At 41.3% G+C, this 23,377-nt stretch overlaps 2 protein-coding genes across 16 annotated transcripts in view; one reads left to right on the top strand and one right to left on the bottom strand.

The window, feature by feature from the left end:
• SLC25A39 (solute carrier family 25 member 39) overlaps window positions 1-23,377 on the top strand; it is a 441,295-nt gene that overhangs the window by 329,047 nt on the left and 88,871 nt on the right. The window lies entirely within an intron of this gene.
• MAPT (microtubule associated protein tau) overlaps window positions 1-23,377 on the bottom strand; it is a 113,857-nt gene that overhangs the window by 61,217 nt on the left and 29,263 nt on the right. For 6 of the 15 annotated variants that reach the window (XM_066627919.1, XM_066627923.1, XM_066627927.1 and 3 more), the window contains exons 2-6: window positions 16,224-16,454; window positions 8,590-8,676; window positions 5,922-6,008; window positions 3,875-3,937; window positions 3,177-3,245 (exon numbers count right to left, since the gene is read on the bottom strand). In XM_066627919.1, the coding sequence (XP_066484016.1) occupies window positions 3,177-3,245; window positions 3,875-3,937; window positions 5,922-6,008; window positions 8,590-8,676; window positions 16,224-16,437 (520 nt within the window). In that variant the 5' untranslated portion in view covers window positions 16,438-16,454. Of the gene's footprint in view, window positions 1-2,302; window positions 2,479-3,176; window positions 3,246-3,874; window positions 3,938-5,921; window positions 6,009-8,589; window positions 8,677-16,223; window positions 16,455-23,377 lie in introns of those variants that run through there. The other 9 variants (XM_066627920.1, XM_066627929.1, XM_066627931.1 and 6 more) reach the window with 5 other exon arrangements.

Raw genomic sequence — 23,377 nt, 5'->3', positions numbered from 1 at the left:
AACCTGGCGGTGCCCCATTGCTACAGCAAGGACCCAGCAGACCTCCACGGCCCAGAGCCCAATAAGCACATCGGAACTCCCCTCGCCCTTTAGGAGTTTTCAAATGTGAAACTTAACCCTCATCCTCCCAAAAATATCCCACAACATCTTATTGCCTTTAAAGTGTTTTGACTTATCCCAATAGGGTTTTCCCCACTAATACTGATATCAAGTTTGTTGGCTTGGTTAAGAATTTGACCCCAAGACAATCAGTGTATGGAAAATAAACTTAGAATAAAATTTCATCTGTTTCTGGAACATATTAGGATCCTAGTCACATCCACAAGAGAGAGTTTACCCATGCCACTAAAAATATAGCTGGAGATAGTTTTCTCACCCCCCCCCACCCCAAAACTGAGAGTTACACCAGTGAAGGTTGAAGGTTGTGCCCTAGCTATATTTTTATTCACAGAAAATAAAATGGTACAAGATTAACTGGCCAAACTGTGGATATATTATGGATCAAACTGTGGATGACCACTTTGTAAAAGTGCAGAGCTGCACTCCCGAATCGGCCTTTTCAGCCACACTAGACGCTGTGCCAGAACCACCATCCAGAGCGTGATACCATAGTCTTCCGAGACTGAAGGTTGCCAACAACAGAGCTGCAGCACCACTGATGTTGCACATTTTAGAACATATGCACCTCCAGAATAGAAAAACACACCAGAATTGCTTGAGTTGAGCTTCCTATGTTCTGTTTAAGCTAGAGTTTCCCAAAGTGTGGGTTGTAATCCACTGGTGGGTCACAACCTGGTGTGCAGTGGGTCTCGACACAATGCCCCCTATAGCACCCCAGTGCCTTACTTAGAGGCCCTGGAGGCCACTTACTGGGCCAGTGACCCACTCCATTGGCCTCTGCAGGCCCCAGAATGTCCCACTGAAGTGACACCTGGTTTGCAGATACAACTTCTGGTGCACTTCCACAAACCAGAAGCCACTTCCACGGGGCATTCCAGGGCCTCCAGAATGGCGTGGGTCACCATCCTAGTGCAATCCTAGTGACCTCTGTGGGCTCCCAATAAAGTACTACAGGGAGTACTGCATTGCGACCCACTGTGGAGGACAAGATGGATCGCAGCACTAAAACGTTTGGGAACTGTGTGTTGTTCAAACCATTTGTGAATGTTGCCAGTAATGGGTACTACACAGAGGGAAAAACAGAACATACATTAGAGAACAGGGAGGAGATATATCAAATTCAGTCTTTTGCTAAATGTAAATACCATTTAGAGATATTTTTTTCATAAGACCTTATCAGTGAAACTATTTTGTTTTCAGTCTGCTACTTTTAAGTTAATGTCGAGAGCTCTGAAGCAATGGCTCTCCATCAGCTGACACTCCTTCCACAAATAGAAGGAGAAACGCACTTATATAAGGACTTCTTGGATGAGCACAACTCTTCTTCTGTTTATGGAAGAATCAACTACCAATGGAGTATCGTTGTGCCAAAGATATGAACGCTACTCACTGCTTTCAATGTATTTAAATTATCTTTTGTTGTCTTATCCCTCTTTTACAGGAAGAGTGGGATAAAAAAAACTTAAAATTATAGCCAATGTATGTTTTAACTTTGCTTTACAGTGTATTTAAGCCTAAAGCAGCCTAAGCCACCCTTAGTTTGAAACATGCCATAATGGTCTAACAGTAATCAAATAAGGTAAAATCAGATTTGAACAGATAATGAAAAGTGCATGCTCATAAAACTAGATTCTCAACAAAGACAAAAGGCCCAATCCTATCCAACTTTCCAATATAGATGCAGTCACAATGCAGCCCCAGGTAAGGGAAAGACGTTCCATTATCTTGAGGAGGCCTCCATGACTGCCACCATCACCACAGCTGCATCAGTGCTGGAAAATTGGATAGGACGGGGCCCATAGTCAATTAGTCCCTTTCTTCCCCTGAATTAATATGACCAACAAATTCAGATTAACCTGAGTACAAACCCTCTATAAGCAAAAGGGGTGGAATGTCATAAAATATGAATTGGCATGGAAACTGGTGGGAAGGGACTTCAGCATCCATGCAAAATAAGCATGCAGCCATTGCATGAATGAATTGCACTCACTCCAGACATCTAACATAAAGGTAGCAGCAAAGAGTTTAAAGCAGTGGTGCACTAACATTTTTGTTTCCTGTCAGTTCCTCATGTGAGCATCACAGCAGCAGAATTTAGTGATAGGTCTGCAAACTCACTAGTGGTTTTGGCAGCCTTTCCTTCTTTAAGCAGGACAACTGAGCCACACCCATGCGCACACACCTTTCAGAAGTGGCAATTGACTGCTCTGTTTCTTCCATGTACAACTGGCAGCTTTTCTTCTGGGAGCTTTTGGCAGGTCTGAGACTGATACAGTATCCCCCCCTTCCAGAGACATGCTCTCCTCCAGAAGCTTGCCTACTTCTAGTATAGATTCCAAGGTTTTGTTCTCCTTAAGGACATTTGCTTCATCTTCAAGCTGATACAAGTACTCAGAGGGATCCAACTCTGTAACCATGGCACACTTTTCTTCTAAGAATGGCCCTCTCTCATCCAGATTGTTTGGCTGAGCAGTTTCATCTACGTCTCTGTCTTCATCTTTTCCCTGCTCAGTGACATCTTCTTTTAAAACACCTCTGAAGTAGAGGGACTCATCAGCTGCTAAAATGTAAGCCTCATGACCAATTCCCAAAGGCTGTTTATCAAACTCAGCAGGGAATCTTTCGTGCAAGTTCCACTTCTCCCGTTTAGATACATCAGTGGTTGATCCAAATCCAATGTCCACTTTTTGGGATGCTGATGTGCTATGCATTCCAAAGCCCACATTGTCAATAAAATTGTGCAACTCGTGAATGCTGAAGACCGCCTTTTCCTGACCTTTCTCAGCTGTGGGGAATTCCATGTACCGATTTGGTGTACCTGGCTTGACCGGTACATAAAGCAGCTCACCACTATCTGCTTTTTTGGTCTGTACAGACTTCCTCTCATGGCCTAGTAATGCAAAGATTATTTTAAGGTCTCCAGACTACAAACGCTTTGCAACAAAAGGCAGAAGGTTTCAAGGAGGGGCAGTTGCAATCTGTATGAGAGAGACTAGTGTTATAGGCTCCTAGGTAACCTGACTAGTAACGATTAACATGTGACCCAAAGTTCTTACCCCATGCTTGTACAACATGCTCCTGAATTCTTGGTTCCACTCTCCCCAGCAGCACTGGGGAATTCAGTTCTATTGAGGTATATGGGAAGGGTATTAACAAAGAATTAGCACATATATGTATTATGAAGTCATTTTTGGATTCTTACAAGTTAATTATAATCAATTGTAAGGTTGTTAAGGCAAACAAAGCTGAGTGCTATAACACAACTTGCTGGGATCAATCTTTCTTTGCTCCAAAGAGCTATTTGTCTCTCTAGTGAGCATAAAAGTAGACCTACTTAATCTGCTGGTGTTGAAAGGCTACCTACTCTTCTTCAAACAAGGATACAGAAACACAAACCCTAGAATTAATCTTCCTACAAGGTCCACTGAGCATTTCAAAATCATTCATTGGATGCTGTTTAGAAAGCAGGTCTATTATCACAATGATCCCGTTAAGGTATTTTTTCCCACTCTTGTAATGAAAACACCTATGGGTTCAGTCTGTGGATTAATAACCTGCACACTTTTGTATTCAGAGCAACAGCTATTATTTTGTTATCTTATCCAATTCTGGCTTTTATTCACTGCCTGCTCTCTTTTGTGCTGGGTTCATGCCTTCAGAACTCTCAATGATAAGTTTCCATCCTCTTCAATTCCCCACTCCTAGCAGTGCAAAGCTCACCATTTCAAGTTCTACAAAACAATACTGTGCTTACCTTGAGCATCCCCTGCAGCATGGTCTTCAAGGTTAGGAGTAGAGCCTATGCCTGCTTCCTCAGCTACAATTTCCAAGGTGAGGATGGGAAAATGGTTTCAACATTAAAAATGATACAAGACAATGCCTCTGTTCTTCCTACTACTATTCAGTCTTCCAAATGTCACATGAATAAGTGTATATGGTATCTGAATGGCAGAACATTTAAATGAAAATGAGATTAAATAGGAAGAAACAACCCCCCTGAAACAAATCAGCACAACCCCCCTGAAACAAATCAGCAGCTACCTACTCTTGAATTATAGTCTGCACTAAAAACATGTCAGGCACTTGGAGAGGTGTAGTAAAGTCAGTAACAAAAATGGAACTTGCCAAAATGTTTTTGGGTTGTGTTTTACATCTGACTGACATTTTATGGAATGAATTTATTTCCAGAATTTTTGGAATTAGCATGCCTTCCTACAAAATGAAGAGATCAGAACACCTAAGCCTATTTAAATTAGCAGACTTAGATGTACTTAATACTATGGCTCTAAGGAAGGTGCAAGCTCCTAACTGACAAGCTTCCTTCAAACTCAGATTATATGCATGTTTTTACAAAAGGGGCAGGGTGCAGCAAAGTTGTGCTCCTCTGCAATTAGCTTAACCTATGATACCAAGAACCACCTAGGAACTGTTTATTCTTTCCTGCACTTCCTGAAATGCTTCTTTTGAGGGCCTTAAAGTACACTGTGTCTCTGTTCCCAACTCGTAGCCACTGAACTCCATAAGGTGCAATTAATTTCTACGTACCAGTTAATCCTGGTTTTTAAAAGATACAAATCATAAGTCTCAACTATTTGATTCTTCACTTGAAGACTTTTAGCATTTGTGGCTTCTTATAATATTCAATCATTCGGTTGCTACAATTATTGTGAATAGGTCTCACTATAGTTTTGCCTAAATGGTCATCTGGTAGAGGTAGTGGTTGAGCAAAAGAACATTGCTGTTCTCTCCTTAAGGATTGGAGCAGGGGCATCTCACCATGCCCTGCAAACTGCCGCTCCCCCTCACCATCAGAGCCATTCTAGTCAGCAGAGCAAAGCAGAAGAGACACCACTGCATTGCTCTCACCACCCAGAATGGCTCCAATGGGAAGGGGGAGGGGCAGCTTGAAGGGTGCACTGAGGCACCCTGCAAAACTTAGCATTGTGCCGCCCCCCAGGGAATGCCACTGGACTGGGGAGAATTCTCTGGAAAGCTCTCTATCCTATTTTCAAAATATAACATATATCAGAGCTAGTGGGAGAGACAGGTTTGTATCAAGTATGCAGAGATGAGCGTCACTGTGACTTCAGTTTTTCAGAAAGCAGCCTGTTGATCACTAGGACCTAAGCACTTGCTCTCGTTGGAAATCTGATGCAGAAGCAGCACTTTTGCTGCTGCTTACAGGAATCTATTGCTTCTGGTATCCTTTGCTTTCATATATGTAAAACATATTACGAAGACACCACAAGTCTCCAGTGCTCTTTCACCTAAAGGAAGCAAAACCTGGCAGCACTTTGAGACTTCTCCCCACTCAGGGAAGTATGTTAACAATATGCTGAGGGGCAGTGAACTATCTGGGAACAACTGATGTTGTGATAATGTGAAGCCAAGAAAGCGAAGACCCGATAAGTGCATGGATGGGAAACCAATGAGAACTATAGGCTCTGCTTTTCTAAATAAAAAGTCGGATAGAATAATGATAGAGACAGACTCAAGACTACACAAATCAGTGCTAGTTATGAATGGTGCACAGGTGTATAAATTGTAGATTTCCTCTTAAGTGCATACAAATGGTGGCACCTAGCCTAGTTATTTGTGGTTCAATATGACCATCCTTGACATATTGGTACTATCAGCTGGGAATTACTATCAGGATGGATTTTTTTCCACAAGAAAGCTGTGTTTTATAGACGTGTGTGCTATTCATAAGTAAAATGAAACGTGCCTACTACACACAAACAGGTATGTTGCCATGCTGAATTGGAACGTTTTTGGTACCATTTCTTCAAAGAAGGCCTCACCTGTGGTTCCTTCAGGAATTTCCACATGCTGCTGAGATGCAGTTCGATTCTCACGTGCTTTCTCATCCACTAATGGAGCAGTAGCATCTGCAATGAGACACCAAAGTGAAACAGCTTTCCCCAGAGAATCAAAATCCTTCAACCACTGATTACTTTATGAGAACTGAAGAATATTACGCTGGAACAAGTTCCAAGCAACAAAAAGCACCAAATTTTTTCTGAATGAATGGAAGATAGAAATTGGCAACTAGATATAAAAGCCAACCTAACATATCACAAGGGGAGATATAAATCTAGACGACGACGATGACAATAATAATAGCTGCAGTTCAAGTCAACTAGTAAGCTTCAGGCTTGAGAAGCAATCTGAACATGAATCACCCACATCCAAGCCCAGTTCACTGTACCATCATGAAATTAAAATACTGTATATTGCTCTTGTTCACTCCCAGGTTCATTTCTTCTCAGTGACTAGCCACCCAAAAGTTTATAACTGACAGACTTTCATGGACTCACTTTCCATTCCTTCCAAACCAAGGGAAGTTCAAGTTAAATCCTGGCACAGACTTGTGTTTATAAGTCACCAGAGTGGGCAGATACCACACAAAGATAAGAGAGATGGCCACTAAATCTGGTGGCAGAAATAAGATGACCTGACACTAGAAACTCCCCAAGCACTAGCACTGTCAATTGGATTGGCGAGTGCTGGAAAAGGCCTAGAAGTACCAATGATGATATATACAAAAGTATACAAGACATGCTGCGTTCCTTCCCTCCCGTCTTCCAGTCTAAATAAAATGAGACAGAATGTAGACAATGAAACAGTCAATGAAACAGACAAGGGAAGCACAAGCAAACAAAAACACCTATTTCCAATCCTTATTTGTAAGACATTATATCTAGGCACAGAGAAGCTGAATGACTTGACTGAACTAAAAAGAATTATATTGCCTACTTTTAGCCCTTAACCAAAGATTAGCCTATGGATCCACTGTCTCTATTCACTATGGGTTTTTAGAATGTGCAATATTTATACCAGGTGCCTGAAATGTTTTTGCTATCAGACATTTGTTTGAAGCAACTCTAAGGGTGTGACTTCACTACCAGCAAATTTGTTTTTATTTAGTATGGTGTTAATTCTCTTGGCATTTATTGCCAAATTCTGTGAAACTGGTTGCCTACATGAGGAAGCTCTGAGACTCTCTTACCTTATGGATTCCAATGATTCTTCAAGGTGCCTAGTTTAGGAGATTTCTCTTGCCAGGGCACAAAAGTAACATTTAATTTAATGTTTAAAGATTTAAAGTACTACCAAAACAAAAATGGTCTTCATCTTTGAAAAAGAGCACTTCAACAGCAACAAAATTGTTATTCTTGAAGCACTTTTAAAAAAGACTTTGATTTCTACATTCTTGAAATACAGCTTTAAGTAGACTATTCAGGGCATGTCTATACTGTGCTCATCTTTATTCATTCTGGCATTCATTCTGGCATGACTTTGTCTAGCACTGTTCACATCAGACCTTTTTTTTTTTTTTTTTTGGTCAAATTGGGTAACTTACACTTTGCTTGCTCTCCAGCCCAGATAACTGGGCTCTCTCCAAGGACACACGGTTGGGGTATGTTTGTCTGCAATCCACTCCAAGGATTAACTAGTTTTCCATCCAAGACAAATGTGCAACTGTATATTCCCACTGAACTGGGACAAACTTCCACTGCAGAGGTGTTGTGTAAATTTGAAATAACAGGTTTTCCAGGAGAACAATAAGCTTACTTCAGTATGCAGTTTTACACATACTGATTTTGTTAAAAGTGTGAAGAGGCAGCTAGGGGACAGGCACGGTGGCACAGCTACAGACAAAAATCAGAGTTATTTTCCAACATGGGTAAGCTATAGTGTGGAAATGTAACCGACTTCGAGGTGTTCTAATGTGAACCATGAAGCTTGGCTTATAAATAGCTACTCTCCTGAACACCTGTGGTTAGTAAAAATCACTTCTAGCCAAACAGGCAAGGAAACAATATTGTTCCTTTCAGGTCACAAATAACTAACTCAGCATGAGTTCTCCGAGGTATGCATGGGCCAGTAGCTAGTCCAAAACTGTAAACATCTCTCTTCAATGCTGTATGCTAGATCGGTTCCTTTTATATTTGTCACAATTCCCAGGTGTTTACTGTATACGTGCTGCAGTTCAGCTGTGCATTAAATTGGCAATGATCTGGGGGAAATCAGTTTCATAGGCTGAGCCCTAGGAGAAACTGATCAATCTTTTTTTAACTGCAAGCTAGAAAGGCCTTTCTACAAATGAATTTCTGTGTGGTTTTCTAAAATTAAGCTCTTCATTAACCTCTGTGCTGCCTTGAGAATGGTAAAATCTAACATTAAACAGCCTATAGAGGGCCTTGGCGATGGGCTACATTATTTGACTGTTCTGACATGCTAAACTGGAGTACAAGCAGAGGAAATAGGGCTGCAGTTAACTCTTTATATAGCAGTTCTTGTCACAGCAACTGACAAAACTAAAAGCAGATTATGTAAAATTGGAGACAAAGATGCAAGAAATCCTAAGCTTATCAGGAGGAAATAAACCTGTTTTGGTGAACTTCCCAAAAGTCACACTTAAATGTTGGCTGCTCTTAATTCCAAAACAAGACAAAGAGCTCCCACCTTCCACAGTTGGGGTGCTCTTAGCATCAGAAGCCTCAGACACTGGTTCATCGGATCCATCATCAACCGGTATCTGGAGGGGAGAGCCTGGAAAAACACACATTCAGCACTCAGCACAAGGAGCTTGGCTTTAGATTGTGGCCTGCCTGCTAAGCAAAAGGTCCTCAAGTCAAAGCCTGCTCATTCCCAAAATGCAAAGAGTTGACGTGCTGTATGGCTACTAACTAGTGGCTGGTAGGTATTAGTAAGAGGAAAGCAATGTGCAGGAACTACCAAATACAAGGTTTAGCATTATCAACAAGTTAGCTAAGGAGCAGCTGTAAAGAGCAACTGATCTGCATGGTGCATAACCAACAAAAATGAAAGCAAGTACTTTCTCCCTTTTCCAGTATTAGGTACCAACCATTAGAATTGTCGTTTTAAGAATGTTATGTCTTGTTTGTAAGAAAACATCTTTCAAGATTCCAGACCGTGACAATAATAAATGCTCTTTGTAAAAGAAAGTGAGCAAAAATACTCAGAGGAACTCAGCACAGCTGGTTGGAATAAAGGAATCTGATGTTTCACATTTTTTTAAATCAAGAGAGGCATCTATCTCCTCTGAATATAAAAGGAAATGCACAGAGAACAGTAGGACTTTCAGTGGCCCCTTATGTCTCAAAGGATCAGGTGTCAAAAAAATAAAGAACTTGGATGAAGGGAATATGAAGCAAGAGCAATTCCACCTCTTCAAGGTCTGAATCCGCTCCTCTCCCCTTCAGCTAGATATATCTTGGGAAAAGCAAACATTCATGGGTGTGTACATTTGGGCAACGTGGGAGGGGTCTACTGAGGAGAATTTGGGAAAGTGCTCCTGTTGGCCATTTTTCCATCTCTCTGCTTCAAGTGTGCATATTGGAATTATGATGCCTGTAATGGAAACTTACTTGCAGGTCAGATGTGGAGGTGTTTCCACAACCAACTGTCATCAGCTGACTCTTAACAACTAACATTGGAAAATAGACAGGAAAGGGCCAGATAGAAGATATACAGGTTGGTTACAACTAAAAGTTACTCTAATAATTTCAAATGATAAAAGGAAGGGAGCCCAAATCACACAAATGATGTGCATGTAGATTAACAGCATAATGGAAACATTTTTTAGCAATCCATGACGGTTGCATGGTACTATCCAGAACCTATACATAGAGACAAGATCTGCTGAAGGGCATGGCAATAGGGAATTCTGTTCAGTCTCTGTTTTCCCAACAAAAATAATAGACAGAGAAAGGGCTGTACAATAAGGCTGATACCTACACACTGGTATTCTTGGTTTACTGAATATTTGGTCAGTCAACTGATTGGCGTTCTAACACTAAAGTGATAGGATGACTCTCATCATCCAATACCATCAGGTTTGAATAATCAATAGCCTCAGATCCAAGAATATCTTGCCATGATGCCCAATGCACTAGCTCAGGGCTTTTCAAATTGGGCCATCGTGACGCCCCAGCCTGTGGGCCCTGGCCCCTGCCCCCTTAAGGGGCGGGGGCTGCCTGGTGGCAGGGAGAGGGCAGCAGTGCAATCCCCAGGATCGCACCACTCAGGGGGGCTGCAGGGGCTTGGGTACACGTATCCGCATCTATGCTCCGCATCTACGCTCCGCATCTACTTTCACTGCTGTGGGAAGCCCTGCTGCAGGTCACGCCGGGCTCCCCGCACCCCCGGGAGGCTGCAGGGGCTTGGGTTCATGTACCCAAGCTGCTGCAGCCCCCCTGAGCGGCGCGATCCTGGGGATCGTGCCGCTGTCTTCACCCACCCCTGCTGCCTCCCCCCTACACAAGAACTTAGTGGCTCTCAAACTCTCCCAGAGTTTGAGAACCACTGCACTAGCTGGTAGCTGTTTCTGTTAAACAAAATTTGACACATGTATTGTATCAAACTGATGAGTGGGCACACTTGCATTAGCTTTATTGGGTTTTGGTGCCAGTTGCTTATATCTCTCTTGGTCAGCAGTAACCATCCTTTCTGCTTCAAGCTAAGGCAAAGCCATGAAACAGAGCTATAGAATGAAACCCCCCCATACACAAAAGTTGGCACAATCCCCCAGTTCCACTACAATATGACCCCCATCAGTAGAAGGTTGCTCCCATTAGTTGTTGTGGGTGGATCAATGGCCAAGCTTCTGTGCCATTCAAAATCCAGGTATTCCACCAGAGTCTACTGCTAAGAACCATCAGATCCGTGCTCTAGCTCTGGGGGATGTAAACCCCCAAAGGAAGTTAAACACATCTGCACCTTTTTAACCAGTATCCCAACTACCTGTCCTCTTCAATAGAAAGTTTCTGGTTAGGATTTTGAAATTCAAGTTCTTTTTCCATCATAGTGATTACAGATGAGTGCTGATTACAGGTTAAGTCTCCTTATTCATGAGGGCTCCATTCCCAAAACTCACATGGATGGCAAAAATCACAATAAAGCAAATCCATTTAAAAAACAATGTCCCTTTGGTAGGTGATTTAAAAACAGCCTTGCTGACCGTTGTGATGTAAGACAGAGTCATTAGGCAGACAATCAATCAATCAGTCTCTCTCCAGTCACTTAGAAAGGGTTATCCCTTCACCCAAAGTAAAGAGAATGCAAAGTGATTATTGTTCTTTCATGCACTCTGGGAGGAAGGGAGGGTTGCTTGTCTTGGAGAGAAGTTGTACTAAGTGCCTTGAGAGAGAATTATTGATTGATTGTCAGCCGGAGGCCCTCTCTCGCATTAACAAGGTTATTGTTAAATGACTTTTCCCCTTTAATTTAAAGGGCCCTTCTCATCCATTGACATAAAATCGTGGGTGAAAAATCCATAGATAATTAGGTTATACCTGTATTGTCTTTTTCTTGAAATCCTCATCTCATCCATCTAGGGCAGTGGTTCTCAAACGTTTAGCACCAGGACCCACTTTTTAGAATGATAATCTGTCTGGGACCCACTAGAAGTGATGTCATGGCTGGAAGTGCCATCATCAAGCAAATTAAAATAATTATAAACTCTTAGAGTAAAACAAATAAATAAGGGGGATTCAGCCCTGTTCCACCAAGTGAATTTTCTCTGGAATCTGCCTGCAAAAACACTCCCCCCCCCCCCACAAAAAAATCAATAAGATTTTCACCCCTACTCAGTGCCAAGTTCAATTTCTTATGTTTAAACCATATCACTATCAGGACCCATCTCACTTTATAAGTCTTAAAAAAAATTCACCTTACCAACTCAAGTCTCTGTTTTAATATTTTTAGGGGGGCAGACCTGCCTACTGGAGAATTTGTTGCGCTCTACTTTCATCAGATCAGAACCATTCTGGTGGCCTTGCATTCCCCTTTGCATAACATAACCACAAGCTAAGACATGTTTGCTTACTGATGAGTAAACACAACCATGTAGCTTAGTTTCACTTTCCATAGGGCTCAATAGCTTTGTCAGCTTGGAGGGAGGGACTTCCTTCTCAGGTGTTTTTGGGGGCTGCATTTATCGTATTGAGACCATTCTGGTGTCGTTGGATTCTTCTTAGCCTACCTTTCCCAATGAACTAAGGTCACCTGATCATGAGTAAACATGCAATATGGCTCAGTTTCACTTTCTATAGGGCTCCATGCATTTGCTTTCTCAGCTATCAGCTAAAGCTTTGGGACCCACCAACAATTAGGTCACAACCCACCATTTGTGAAACCCTGATCTAAGGAATATTTACATCCTCTGTGCTATTTGAAAACACTGGATTCTTTTGACAATGCTGCAGGTTCTGAAACTTCTTATGGTTTTGGAGCCTATGACTCAATGTCTTCCACTAGTTGACATAGTAGGAGTGATTAACCATTTCCTCATCTTCTCTAATGGCAGATAAACTATTTTTCAGCCTTGGGCACCAACAGGGATTTTCCCCTGCAACCAGGACCTCAGTCTTTGTCCTTGTGCCCTTTTTCCGCCACAAAGGCTTGGCGCTGAGGACACAACATTAGACACATTTTCTGAAGTGACTCACCTGGGACACCCCAATTCTAGCCTTCTCTTCTATTACGTCACACAATAGTCAGAGAGAAAAGGGGGCCCATCCTTTCCTGTTTACCTGAAGATGCCAGAGTCAGCCAGCACAGACCCCATCATCAAGGTGCATTTTTGGGGAAGGGAATCAGAGCAGTTGTCAAACTGTTGCTGAAGTCTAGTACAACTGTAGGCAAAAACCAGGTAACCACCAAGGAGTGTCCCACGTTCTAGAGCAGGGGTCTCAAACTCATTTCATACAGGCTGAATAGTATCCATGGCACTTGCTGAGGGTCAGAAGTGATGTCATTAAGCAGGTGATTATCAGAAAAAAAGCACTTTTTCTCACCTAGGAACTTGTTGGCTTGAAATGACAGAAGAAAAAAAATATGCAAATCTTGACCATATTTTCAAGATATGGGAGAACCCAACTATTATGCAGGCTGTACTTTCAACAGCACAACTCCTGCCCAGGCACTACTTTGCAGATCGCAACTGACAGCAGTTGGTGGTGCTGGGAGAGCTCAATTATCACATCAGCTGTATAAAAAGCTTGTGTGGGTCACATGCAGCCTGCAAGCCTTATTTTAGACATCCCAGTTCTAGAGCTTCCCTAGTAACTGAAAGGGTTTGTGATAGCTCCACCCCAGCAGGTCTCACTTCTATGTGTGGACGAAAGGACTTGTTTGCAGAAGATCCCTTGAGACATTGAAGTAGCACTGCCAGTTCAGAGAAGACAATGCTGGAGTGTATGAACAAATGGTCCAGCTCAATATAAGTTCAAGTTCCACAGGTAATGCTACAAAAAGTTTCCATGGTGTTAAAAACAGGAGGTGCATTTACTCATTAAAGCAAAATGCACACATTCCATGAACAGATTAAATCAAGATTTTTTCAAATTGTGGGTCGCAAACCCATGTGCAGTGGGTCGCAATCTGGGCCTTCCCACCTGCCCATGCTTCCAAAAACTGGAAATGGCTTTCTAGGGCTTCTGCTGGCCATTCTGAGGTCCACAGAGGCCAGCAGAGTGGGTTGCCAGCCTGGTGCAACCCAGAAGACTCCTCCTCACACTCCCAGTAAGTCATTCCCATGTCATGACCCACGACAAAGGGTGAGGTGAGTTGCGAAGCCAAGAAGATTAGGAATTGCTGAATCACGTTATGCTAAGGCAAGCATCATGTACCTCTACTTTAGAAAGCCTCTCTAGAACAAGAAAATAATTGCCCAACCTTGCTTAACCAATTTCTGCCCAGCCTACAAGTGTACACATTTGATCCCTGTTGCATATATGCAGTGTTGGGCAGAAATGGCTTAAGCAATATCAACAAAGAAACATGTTTTTGTGAACGTATTTACTCTAGCACTTGGCTTGCAGATAAGCAGCTAAAAAGAAAATTAACCAGGGCCACCTAGGTCCATACTTTAACTTCAGTTTGGTTGGAAGATGAGATGCTAGGCAAAGCTTACAAAGAAAAAACAAGGAATAGATTGGTCAAAACTATACAAACCAAGCAGAAATGCTTCAGCATTCAGGCCTACATTGTGTTTTTCCAGAACCATGAGTGCCCTCCACTAATACAAGGTTAGTGCTTGTGTCTTTACCACCTTAGAACAATATTCAATAACTTACTCCTCAATCTTACAAGCAAAATAAATCCACTTATTTTTTGTAAAGTCTACGCATACCACCTTATAGCTTTGCTGTTGAACTTCTTTGGGGTATCTGGTTATTCAATGAACAAAATGCTCAGCAATCATTTTACATTCCTAGGCTTACATACCTCCCTGGCACCCAATACCGATTTGCTCTTTGCTTTGTGATGGACTGAATTAGACTGTGATCTATTACATAAGACCAGCATGGGAATAGCATGGATGTAAGTTCCATCAGTTTTAGTGGGTCACAGTTTGAAGTATACATAAGAATGTAACTTACAAGGTGTGTTATGAAAGATGGGTCAATCACCTTTGCTGACTGAGCCACCTTTGTTGTTGGCCTAGAAGTTATTTGAGGCTTTTATAACAGGTAGGATTACATACAACATTGAAGGAAACAAAGAAAACACACAGGTACATACTTAAGGGATGGCAACCCCAAATGGTTGAAGAAGCAGCCATGGAACTGTTTGAACATTCACAAAAATGATGGGCAGCATTGATTTTAAAAAAGCATTTAAGACTCTTGAATGCATACAGACACGTGTTCTGTTGAAACTGCAGAATATTTCTTTGAACACAGTAACTGAAATGTATGTGAGAAATGAGTTTCATGATTCTCATATACAGACAGACATGTCACACATGTTAATTATAAACCATCAAATGATTTGTTTTAAAATGATATTCAGTGGGTAGAATGAGAGCTTAGACAAAAGGTGTTCATTTCTAATATGCTTGTCTTTTTGCAACTTTCACGATTGTTTGTACATTTTACACCAGGACTGGCCCAAGACCTCTTGATACCAGGGCAACACCCCAAATGCTGCCTCCCTTACACAACAATGTTGCAGACTCAGTTCCTCCCACTCTCCGATGTTCTAGCTCAGTACTCTCCTCCCCTTTAAATTTCTTCTTCATTTTTCAATCCAGGAAATTGAAAGAGGGGTAATGGAAGCAAGTAGGCAGACTGAGATGGGCACTCCCCACCAATCTGCTGCCTGAGGCAATGGCTTCAGTTGGTCTTATAGATGGACTGGCCCTGTTTCACACACACTTCAGACATAGAAATCTACTTCCCAATTTAAACGTTTGCTCTGGCTCTCAAAGGCTCTGAAAAGCACCCATAAAGATGAAAACTTCCATTTTTATTCTGATATACAATATATGTGATACAAACACAAGGAGATGGGAACACTCACATCAAATTACCATAAATAGATTCTTGTTCCCACTTTCAACATCTGACCACCTGGAATATCAGTAAAAATGTTGTTGATGAGCAACAGTAAACAAAAATTTGTCTCCCTCTCATGAAGTGAAACTATTCTGCAGCACCAAGAAGATCAGGAAAAAAGTATTAGTATAAGCAAGCAAGGAAACTCAGTAGGAAGCAGTCCTGTTTTTAAGCAAGCAAAATCTGCTGGAATACCTTAGAAGCAATCTGTTTTGGCTGCAGAACTAGAATCCATGAACAATTCAGGCAGGGCTTCTCAACAGCAAAAGCAGAAATGATGGGCAATTCTAGCAAACATCAATTGCACTTTTAGATGCATATTATATTTGTTATATGTTTAACAATCTGGTAAGAAGGGTACACGTGGCATTTCTCTTATTTTTGTTCAAATACAACTAATTTATTTGTCCTCAGCTCTAAGCACATCTTAGATAACATATAACTTATTAGGCCATGCCATCAAAAAGCTAATGCCATAATAAACAAAGTGCTGTCTAAGATATCACAGTAGTTTTTGTTTGTTTGTTTTTTGCTGCCACATCACACCAGAAGCAGTTAGTCTTCTGGAATTTGTTGCCATATTTACAGTCACTATTCTGGACACTGCCTTAAGTAATTGCTTTGAAATGACAAGGGTCTAGAAAAGGGGGGGGAGCCAAAACTATTGAATGCAAAGCAGTGGCAGCAAGTGACACAATCATGCACAACGGTACCTTTGACAGATGCACAACTAACCTTTCCTCAACCCATTTATACTTCCAGGATTCATCATCACAGATAGCCTCTCTGTGTCCTGCGCATCACCATCCTCCTGAAGCACAGGGGCTCCACCATGAGGAGGAAGCTCCTTCTTGTCTCCCACCTGATAAGGCTCACCTGTCTGATTCCGCCTAGCTTGGCTCACCAAATGGTCATCTGTCATACTGAAGTCCTGGTGCTGGTCAGCCATGTTATCACAAAGGTTATCTATAAAGGAAAAAAATCACAAAACGTCAGTCAAAAAAAAACACAAGGAAGATTTCCTCATATAGCTTCTGCCTTCTCTGAAATACATGTTTCTCATCCATTTTTTCCTATACCTAATCCAGACAACCAATCAGATATTCAAATTCAGCATTCAGTATCATCCTTCCTTGTTGAAGGAGCCCCCAGAAAAATATCAGTAAACCTTTTCATGCATTGTATTGTTAGTTTATAAAAGTACTCTACACTCATCTATATTCATTTTCAAGGACAGTCATTAATAGTCATGTTTCCTGGAGATGTATAAAACAGGGATAGTAAGAACTGAGGGCACACAATGGTGACTTTTCCAAGGTCTTCCAAAGAGAAATACGGAGAACTGAAACCCATACCTAATACTGAATTGCATGGCCACATGAGTTAAACTATCAGGGCTACAAATTTGCTTTTTCTCATAGATCGTTCAATATACGAATTATTCAACTTGATGGGGAGTGGGGACAGACTGGCCAAGTCACTCAGGAGCAGGGGTTCCTTTACCCAGTGTGTGAATGTCTTTACCACCCCTGTGCAAGTAGCTTTCTTAGGGTTGAGTCCACCCTCCCAAGTTGGAGAACCAGGCACATTCACCTGAAAATGGGAAGTCACTCTACAGGTCTCTGTGATAATGCAAAAGTTTCCAAGTCAACCTCATTTTTCAAGAGGAGTGTCTGCCAGTTATGAAGGAGCACAATTTGGAGCAGAGCAGGGAAGTATGGATGCAATCTGGATGATAATTGGCCATCCATAACAGAGAGACTAGTTCAATTCATGACCAAAATTTACTATATGGAACATGATGAAGAATATTAGATTTCAAGCTGATGAATGTTTAGCTTTTCTTATTACCCTAAGTGGTATGGAAGTACTTCGGAGCCTCAGATTACAGACAGCCAGAAAATGAAACGTGATTTTTTAATGACAATCAAGCTTTTACATCTTGAACATTCAACAGCAAATTATTTCTGTTTTGTAGAATAAGTGTTAAAAATGCCTAAATGGACCCCACACTTTTGACAGATGCATGAACAGGAAGCCTTTAAAGATAGAGATTGCCTGGCCACGTTCTGGCAATATCCTGCCTTGATTATTGTAATGTATTATACACTCGGAAACTTCAGTTAGTACAAAATACAGTAACAACTAACTGGGACCTGTTGAATGAATCCCATCAGCCCAATGCTGAAACGAATGCACAAGCTGCTGATTCATTTCTGAGCATAATTTAAACCATTGCTTTTTACCTCTAAAGTTCTCAGTGGCTTAGGTCCCAAGTACCTGAAAGACTTCCTTCTCCTACATGAATATTAAGACCATATTTGGAGCCTCTCCAAACCTCACATTTGGAGGCTCTCCAAACTATGTTTGGAGGCTTCCCCTGTCCACCTTCTGAAGCAGTGCAGGTGATAACAGGGAAAAGGGCTTTTCCATTGTAGCACTGTTCCACAAGGAGGCTTACCCAGCACTGACTCTGTTGTCTTTTCATTTGCTCAATCCTTTTAGCATGATCTTTTAGATCTATTTTATTCTGGAACAATATTTGCTTTACTCCAAGATTGTACTGCTGCTGTTGCTTTTAATTCATTTTGGTTGCTGTGTTTTTATGCTTCAGATCATTTTAATTTGAAAGTCACTATGAAAGTCTTCACATTTAAAAAGCAGGGTGTGTGTGTGTAAAATACATATACATACATAAATATATAAACCCTTGAAAAATGTCCATTAATGACAGCTGTTCCCATCAGCACCACCATGGCACACACCCTGCTCACTGACAGCAAGCACCACTAATTTTATAAGACATTATAGCATTGGAAAAAAAACACAAGGTTCTGCCTTTTCTCCCATTATATTAGTTTTCTATATAGAAGTACATTTTCCTTCAAAGTTTTCGAACATTCCGTTTGCCAACCCGCAGCTGCACAGCCAAGCAACAGGTATAACACAGAGTCTCACCAGGTAGCTCAGCTGCAATTATGTATTCTTGAACTCCAGTGTTTCACTATGCCCACATTGTTCTTCAGCTCAGACTGACATTTTCCCCTTTGTGCTGCCCATGCAATAAAATATGCCCTAGTTTAGGTATAAACGCAATTAAAAATCAGAAGATATGCTTGCTGGACTGTTACAGATTTTTATGAATATTTATCTGAAACAAGAGAAAAAATTAAGTGCATTGACACTTAATTTAACAGGAGGTTGAGACTCTCAGAGGGGAACTAGACACTTAAAATAAACTGCTGAAATGATATATCACATGAGCTTATTGGCTCTCTTCTTCCAGGTTCTTAAGTGGGATGAAATTTGACACTATAGGGCAAACAGACAAATTCAAAACCACTACAGAGTTCCCACCAAAACAAAATAAAATTGAAGGTTGAAAGTCATTTTTAATTTCAATGCCTGAGAATATAGTCAACCCCACTCAAGTAAATTATTTCATTTAAACAAATCTTGAGTAGGATCTCCAGTTTGCTGAAGGATGCAATTGCTACAATATGCTGCCTAATAAACATATTCTCAAAGATTTCAAGAAGAGACCTTCAATAAGCTTTATAACTTTAGTAGCTGAAAATAAAATAGCTGCATGTGATTCCTAGTGATTTTCCCAATTCCTAGTGATTTCTGCCTTTAGTAGGAGAATAATACAGTATAAGATTTTAAAAAGAATTAAGACTAGGAATTTTCCCAATTCCTAGTGATTTCTGCCTTTAGTAGGAGAATAGTACAGTATAAGATTTTAAAAAGAATTAAGACCAAAACAGTAAAGTCTGAATTAATAATGAAGTCGTCAAGTTGCAATTCCTGTGTGGCCCAGAGGTGACAAATAACTTGCCCACAAGAGGGCTATCTAACAGCAGTTCCCTCTCCAGTAAGAGTTATTCAGCAGAGGTTGCCAAGAGGTTCCACCCAGTGCAGAACTGCTATCTGCATATCAAGTCAGCTTCCTAACAGAACAGCTTCATAAAGGCCATTGTGTAGGCTGTGGGATATGGGTAATAAGGGGCAGCTACAGCTTTGAAGATTTTCCCTCTCCTTTGCTTTCTTTTTGTGGGTTGATATGCTGGCCTAGCCTCTTTTCCTGACCACTGAAAAAAGTACCAAAGCACAGAATGAAGTCAGAGAGGTGGTGGCAGAATAGAATAGTTGTAAGACCTTCTACCTCAACCCCCAAGCTGCAATGTAAGACCCATGTCAAAAAGCCCATGTGCTGCGAGAGGTGGGCAAATGAGAAACCAGGGGTTGCTCTTTTCCCATCCAGTTGGCATGCCTTGTTCTCTTCTTTCCATCAAGGTCAATTAGCAATTAGTAATTGGGATTTCCAGGGATGTGAGCAAGAGGAAACAGTCCCTAAGGCTAGAAGATGAACTCCATATTGAAAAACAAAAGCAGAAAAAGGGGAAAGAGCCAAGTCAAGGCAGACAGGAATGGTACAGAAGAGAGAAGCAGGATGAGAGGAAGCTTACTGAGGGTTTGCAAACTTGTGCAAAGAAACCCCTCTAAAGCCACAGTCTCCATTGAGACTTACATCCTCAAAGACCCAGATGGTGGTGGAACTGCCACAATCCTCCTCAAGTTGGGTCACAATCCACCTCTGGATCATGACCCACCTGTTGAAGACTTCTATTGTAATTCACTTGTATTATAAGTCTCCAGGATAGGATAGGATAAAGCAGTGGTTCTCAAACAGGTGGGTAACAACCCATCAGCTTGAGAATGAGTACCTCTGGCACTTTAATAGGTGAGGAAGAGGGAAGGCAGCTATGTGATCTGCAGGAATGCAGGAGCTATTTTAAAACTTAGCCCTGCCCACAGCAGCCTCCTGGGGGTGCAGGGAGCCCTGCAGAGCCTTCTGCAAGGCTCCCCTTACCTCAAAATAATAAAGAAGTGATTGCAATCCACTTTCAGTTTTGTGATCACAACCGAGAAGTGGGTTGTGATCGCATTTTTTCAAAGTTCTGAGGTGCGGGAAGCCCTGCAGACAGCTCCAGAGGGTTCCCCAACCCCCCAACCCCCCGGAGAGCAGCACAGATAAAAGGGTAATTTTAAAAAGACCCTCTGTCCCTGGTGGTAGTGCTATCCTGGGGATCATGTCACCACCATTCCCCGGCCCTCCAGAAAGACAGCGGTGCAAACTCAACATATGAGTTTGAGAACCACTGGAATAAAGCAAAACACACATCCCTGTAACTTGGGAGACTGGTTTCAAACCTCTCTCAACCATGATTCTTTATATCTTCAAGCAAGTAATTCTTTTCTGCCTTTTAAAAAAAATTCTATGATGAAAATATGATAACTTGCATGTCTCACATGACTATTGTGAGCAAGAATGAAAGCATTCAGCTCATTAGAAGGACACAGATTTTGAAAGGAGGGGAAATACACAAACACCTCAAAAACATAAAACTACTCTTGTTTCCTACACCTACATCCACCCAAAAATATTTGGCTTTTCAGGGTGAAGTTTCTCGGGCTTTAAGAGAAAGCATGTCTTTCTCCTTTGATCTTCCAAATTAACATGCAGGGTACTCAGTTTTTAAGGAGAGATGGACTGGAGGTGGCCCCTACTGAGGTGTGGACCTGTCTTTTTCAAGGCGTAACAACTGCCCTAACACATTTTTCACCAGACAACTATAACAAGTCCTAACTTAAAGTTGTCAATAGGATCTTGGAAACTGCAACTTTTAAACAACACGACTTATAACAAAACCAACTTTACCACTGGCTAATTGATTCATGTAAACAAGAGTTACATTCCTGCATACTTCAGGCCGCACCAAAAAAAAAAATCACCAAACTTCTTAATTAAAAACCCAAAGCATCTTTAACATTAAATATTTAAATAAAGGTGAGCTTTCCAGGCTGGAGAAAACCCACACAGACATATGGAGAACATGCAAACTCCACACAGACAGTGGCCCCAGCTAGGAATTGGTTTCCCCCCCTCATTACCTTTATAACAAAATGATTTAAAATGAAACTATTTTAGCCAAGGACTTGCTGTATCTAGAATTTCATGCACAAATTAGCCATTTAAGTTGGGATTTCTGGGGATATGAACAAAAGGCAACTGGTTCGTAAGGGTAGGATAATATAACATTCAAAAATACGGCTCAGCATTTGCTAACCAAGTACTAGGATGAAGTGTCAGGGGCTACCACTGAAGTGCTGTCAAAATAATGGGGTAGAAGAGAAAGGAAGGTCAGAAAAATAACTGGTATTGTAAAATTGGGATTTGATTGTGTGAATGAGTGTGATACTAGAGGCGGTTGCCTGAAACGGAGAAAAGAGGGTTAAATATTAATGGCTCTGGTAACTCCTCGAATGAGAGTCTCTATCAGGATCTTCATGTATAATCTACCTGAGATGAGATACCTAGACATAAGGAGATTCCTCCCTCCTTCTCAAGTATGAGTGCAGATAAAGGCTGCATGTGAGCTGGCAGATTCCGGAAGAAGGAGAAAGGGATAAAGTTTGATCTGCCAGAGACTGGAATGGAACTGAAGAAGCAGCACCGGCAGCTAACATGCTTAAAATGCCCATGTAACTGATGTAGCACACTACTGACTCCATCCAATGCTCAAGCCTGTGTATGTACAAATAAAGCAAATATTACAAGACACAGTAAGCCTCCAGTTATTTCTAAAGGAAGTCCAAATCCAGGTTGTGCTATAGCTCCTGGAACTTCTCACTGCTGAAAGAGGGATACAGGCCTATGTTTTTTATGCGGATTATCCATTGGGAAAAAAATCACAACTTTTGATGCTTGATAAAACAAAGGAATAAATGCATTCTGCTCCACTGGCAAAAAATGGAAAGAATGAGAAATATTTTCCCATCTTTATTATGAAAACAAATGGTAGATTACACAATACAGTGAAATTTTAAAGACTTTCCTCAGGTACCCTTAAAGTCTTCTCTAAACTTTGCTACCTTACCTTACCCTGGCTCTCCATGTATGCCACCCCTAGTATTTGTCAATTTCTTATTACTACTGTCAAACTCTATTTTATCTAATATAGCTTGTAAGCCCTCTGGAAAAAGGACTGGCATTTCTGCTTTCTAGACAAAGTCTAGCACACTGTTGGAGCTACATAAATGTCACACAGTACCACATGAACATAGTTGCAATAAAGAGTGCATTTGCCTGAAACAGTCATTTAAATAGAGTGCCCTAATTTGCAAACGACACTTTGATAGCACAGACACATTTGTTGGGTTTGACTGGGATATTTTTTTCACAATGATCTCAACACCAGAAATGTATCACTGGAGCACTCTACAACTGAAGTAACGCCAGGCTGGGTTTATTTAATTTGTACTGAAGTATCAGGCTTTTTCAGTGGCAAACAGCTGAGTTGTCATTCAAGCTTCTGAAATGTTGTGTATGTTAGCCATAGTACACAATGCAAAGTCTTTCTGCCTCAGTCATGTCACTGATCTGTTGACCAATTTTTCACCTATTCAGTTTGACAACAAATTGGCAATGGTGGTGACAAAGAGGGAGGTATCTATCTTACATAAAGGAAAAAAAACACTCATACAGCTGATGATGTTTCAACAGATAAATTAACGTTTCATAAGCATTTTGGTATGCATTCGTTAGCTGAAGCAACCACAAGGAGTCTACAACCATATCTTGAGTTGATGGAAAGAAATGTGGTCAAGCCTCCTATTTGTCAAAACATGGGGGGCATCCAGGGAGGGGAGAAGGCCAAAGTGCTAGCAGTAGCCTTTTCCTAGCACAACCATTTACACAGTCATTCACAGATAGTCCTTCTCATTTTGAGTCCTTCTCACAATAAAGACACTCCCTTCCTCTCTTCCTTCAGTTTATCAATCTCCAGCAGCTCTCCTCCTGCCCAGTACAACTTATCAGAGAACAA

The sequence above is a fragment of the Tiliqua scincoides genome, chromosome 5, assembly GCF_035046505.1.
Source record: "Tiliqua scincoides isolate rTilSci1 chromosome 5, rTilSci1.hap2, whole genome shotgun sequence".
Lineage (NCBI taxonomy): Eukaryota > Metazoa > Chordata > Lepidosauria > Squamata > Scincidae > Tiliqua > Tiliqua scincoides.
This window is presented reverse-complemented; position numbering and strand designations above follow the sequence as displayed.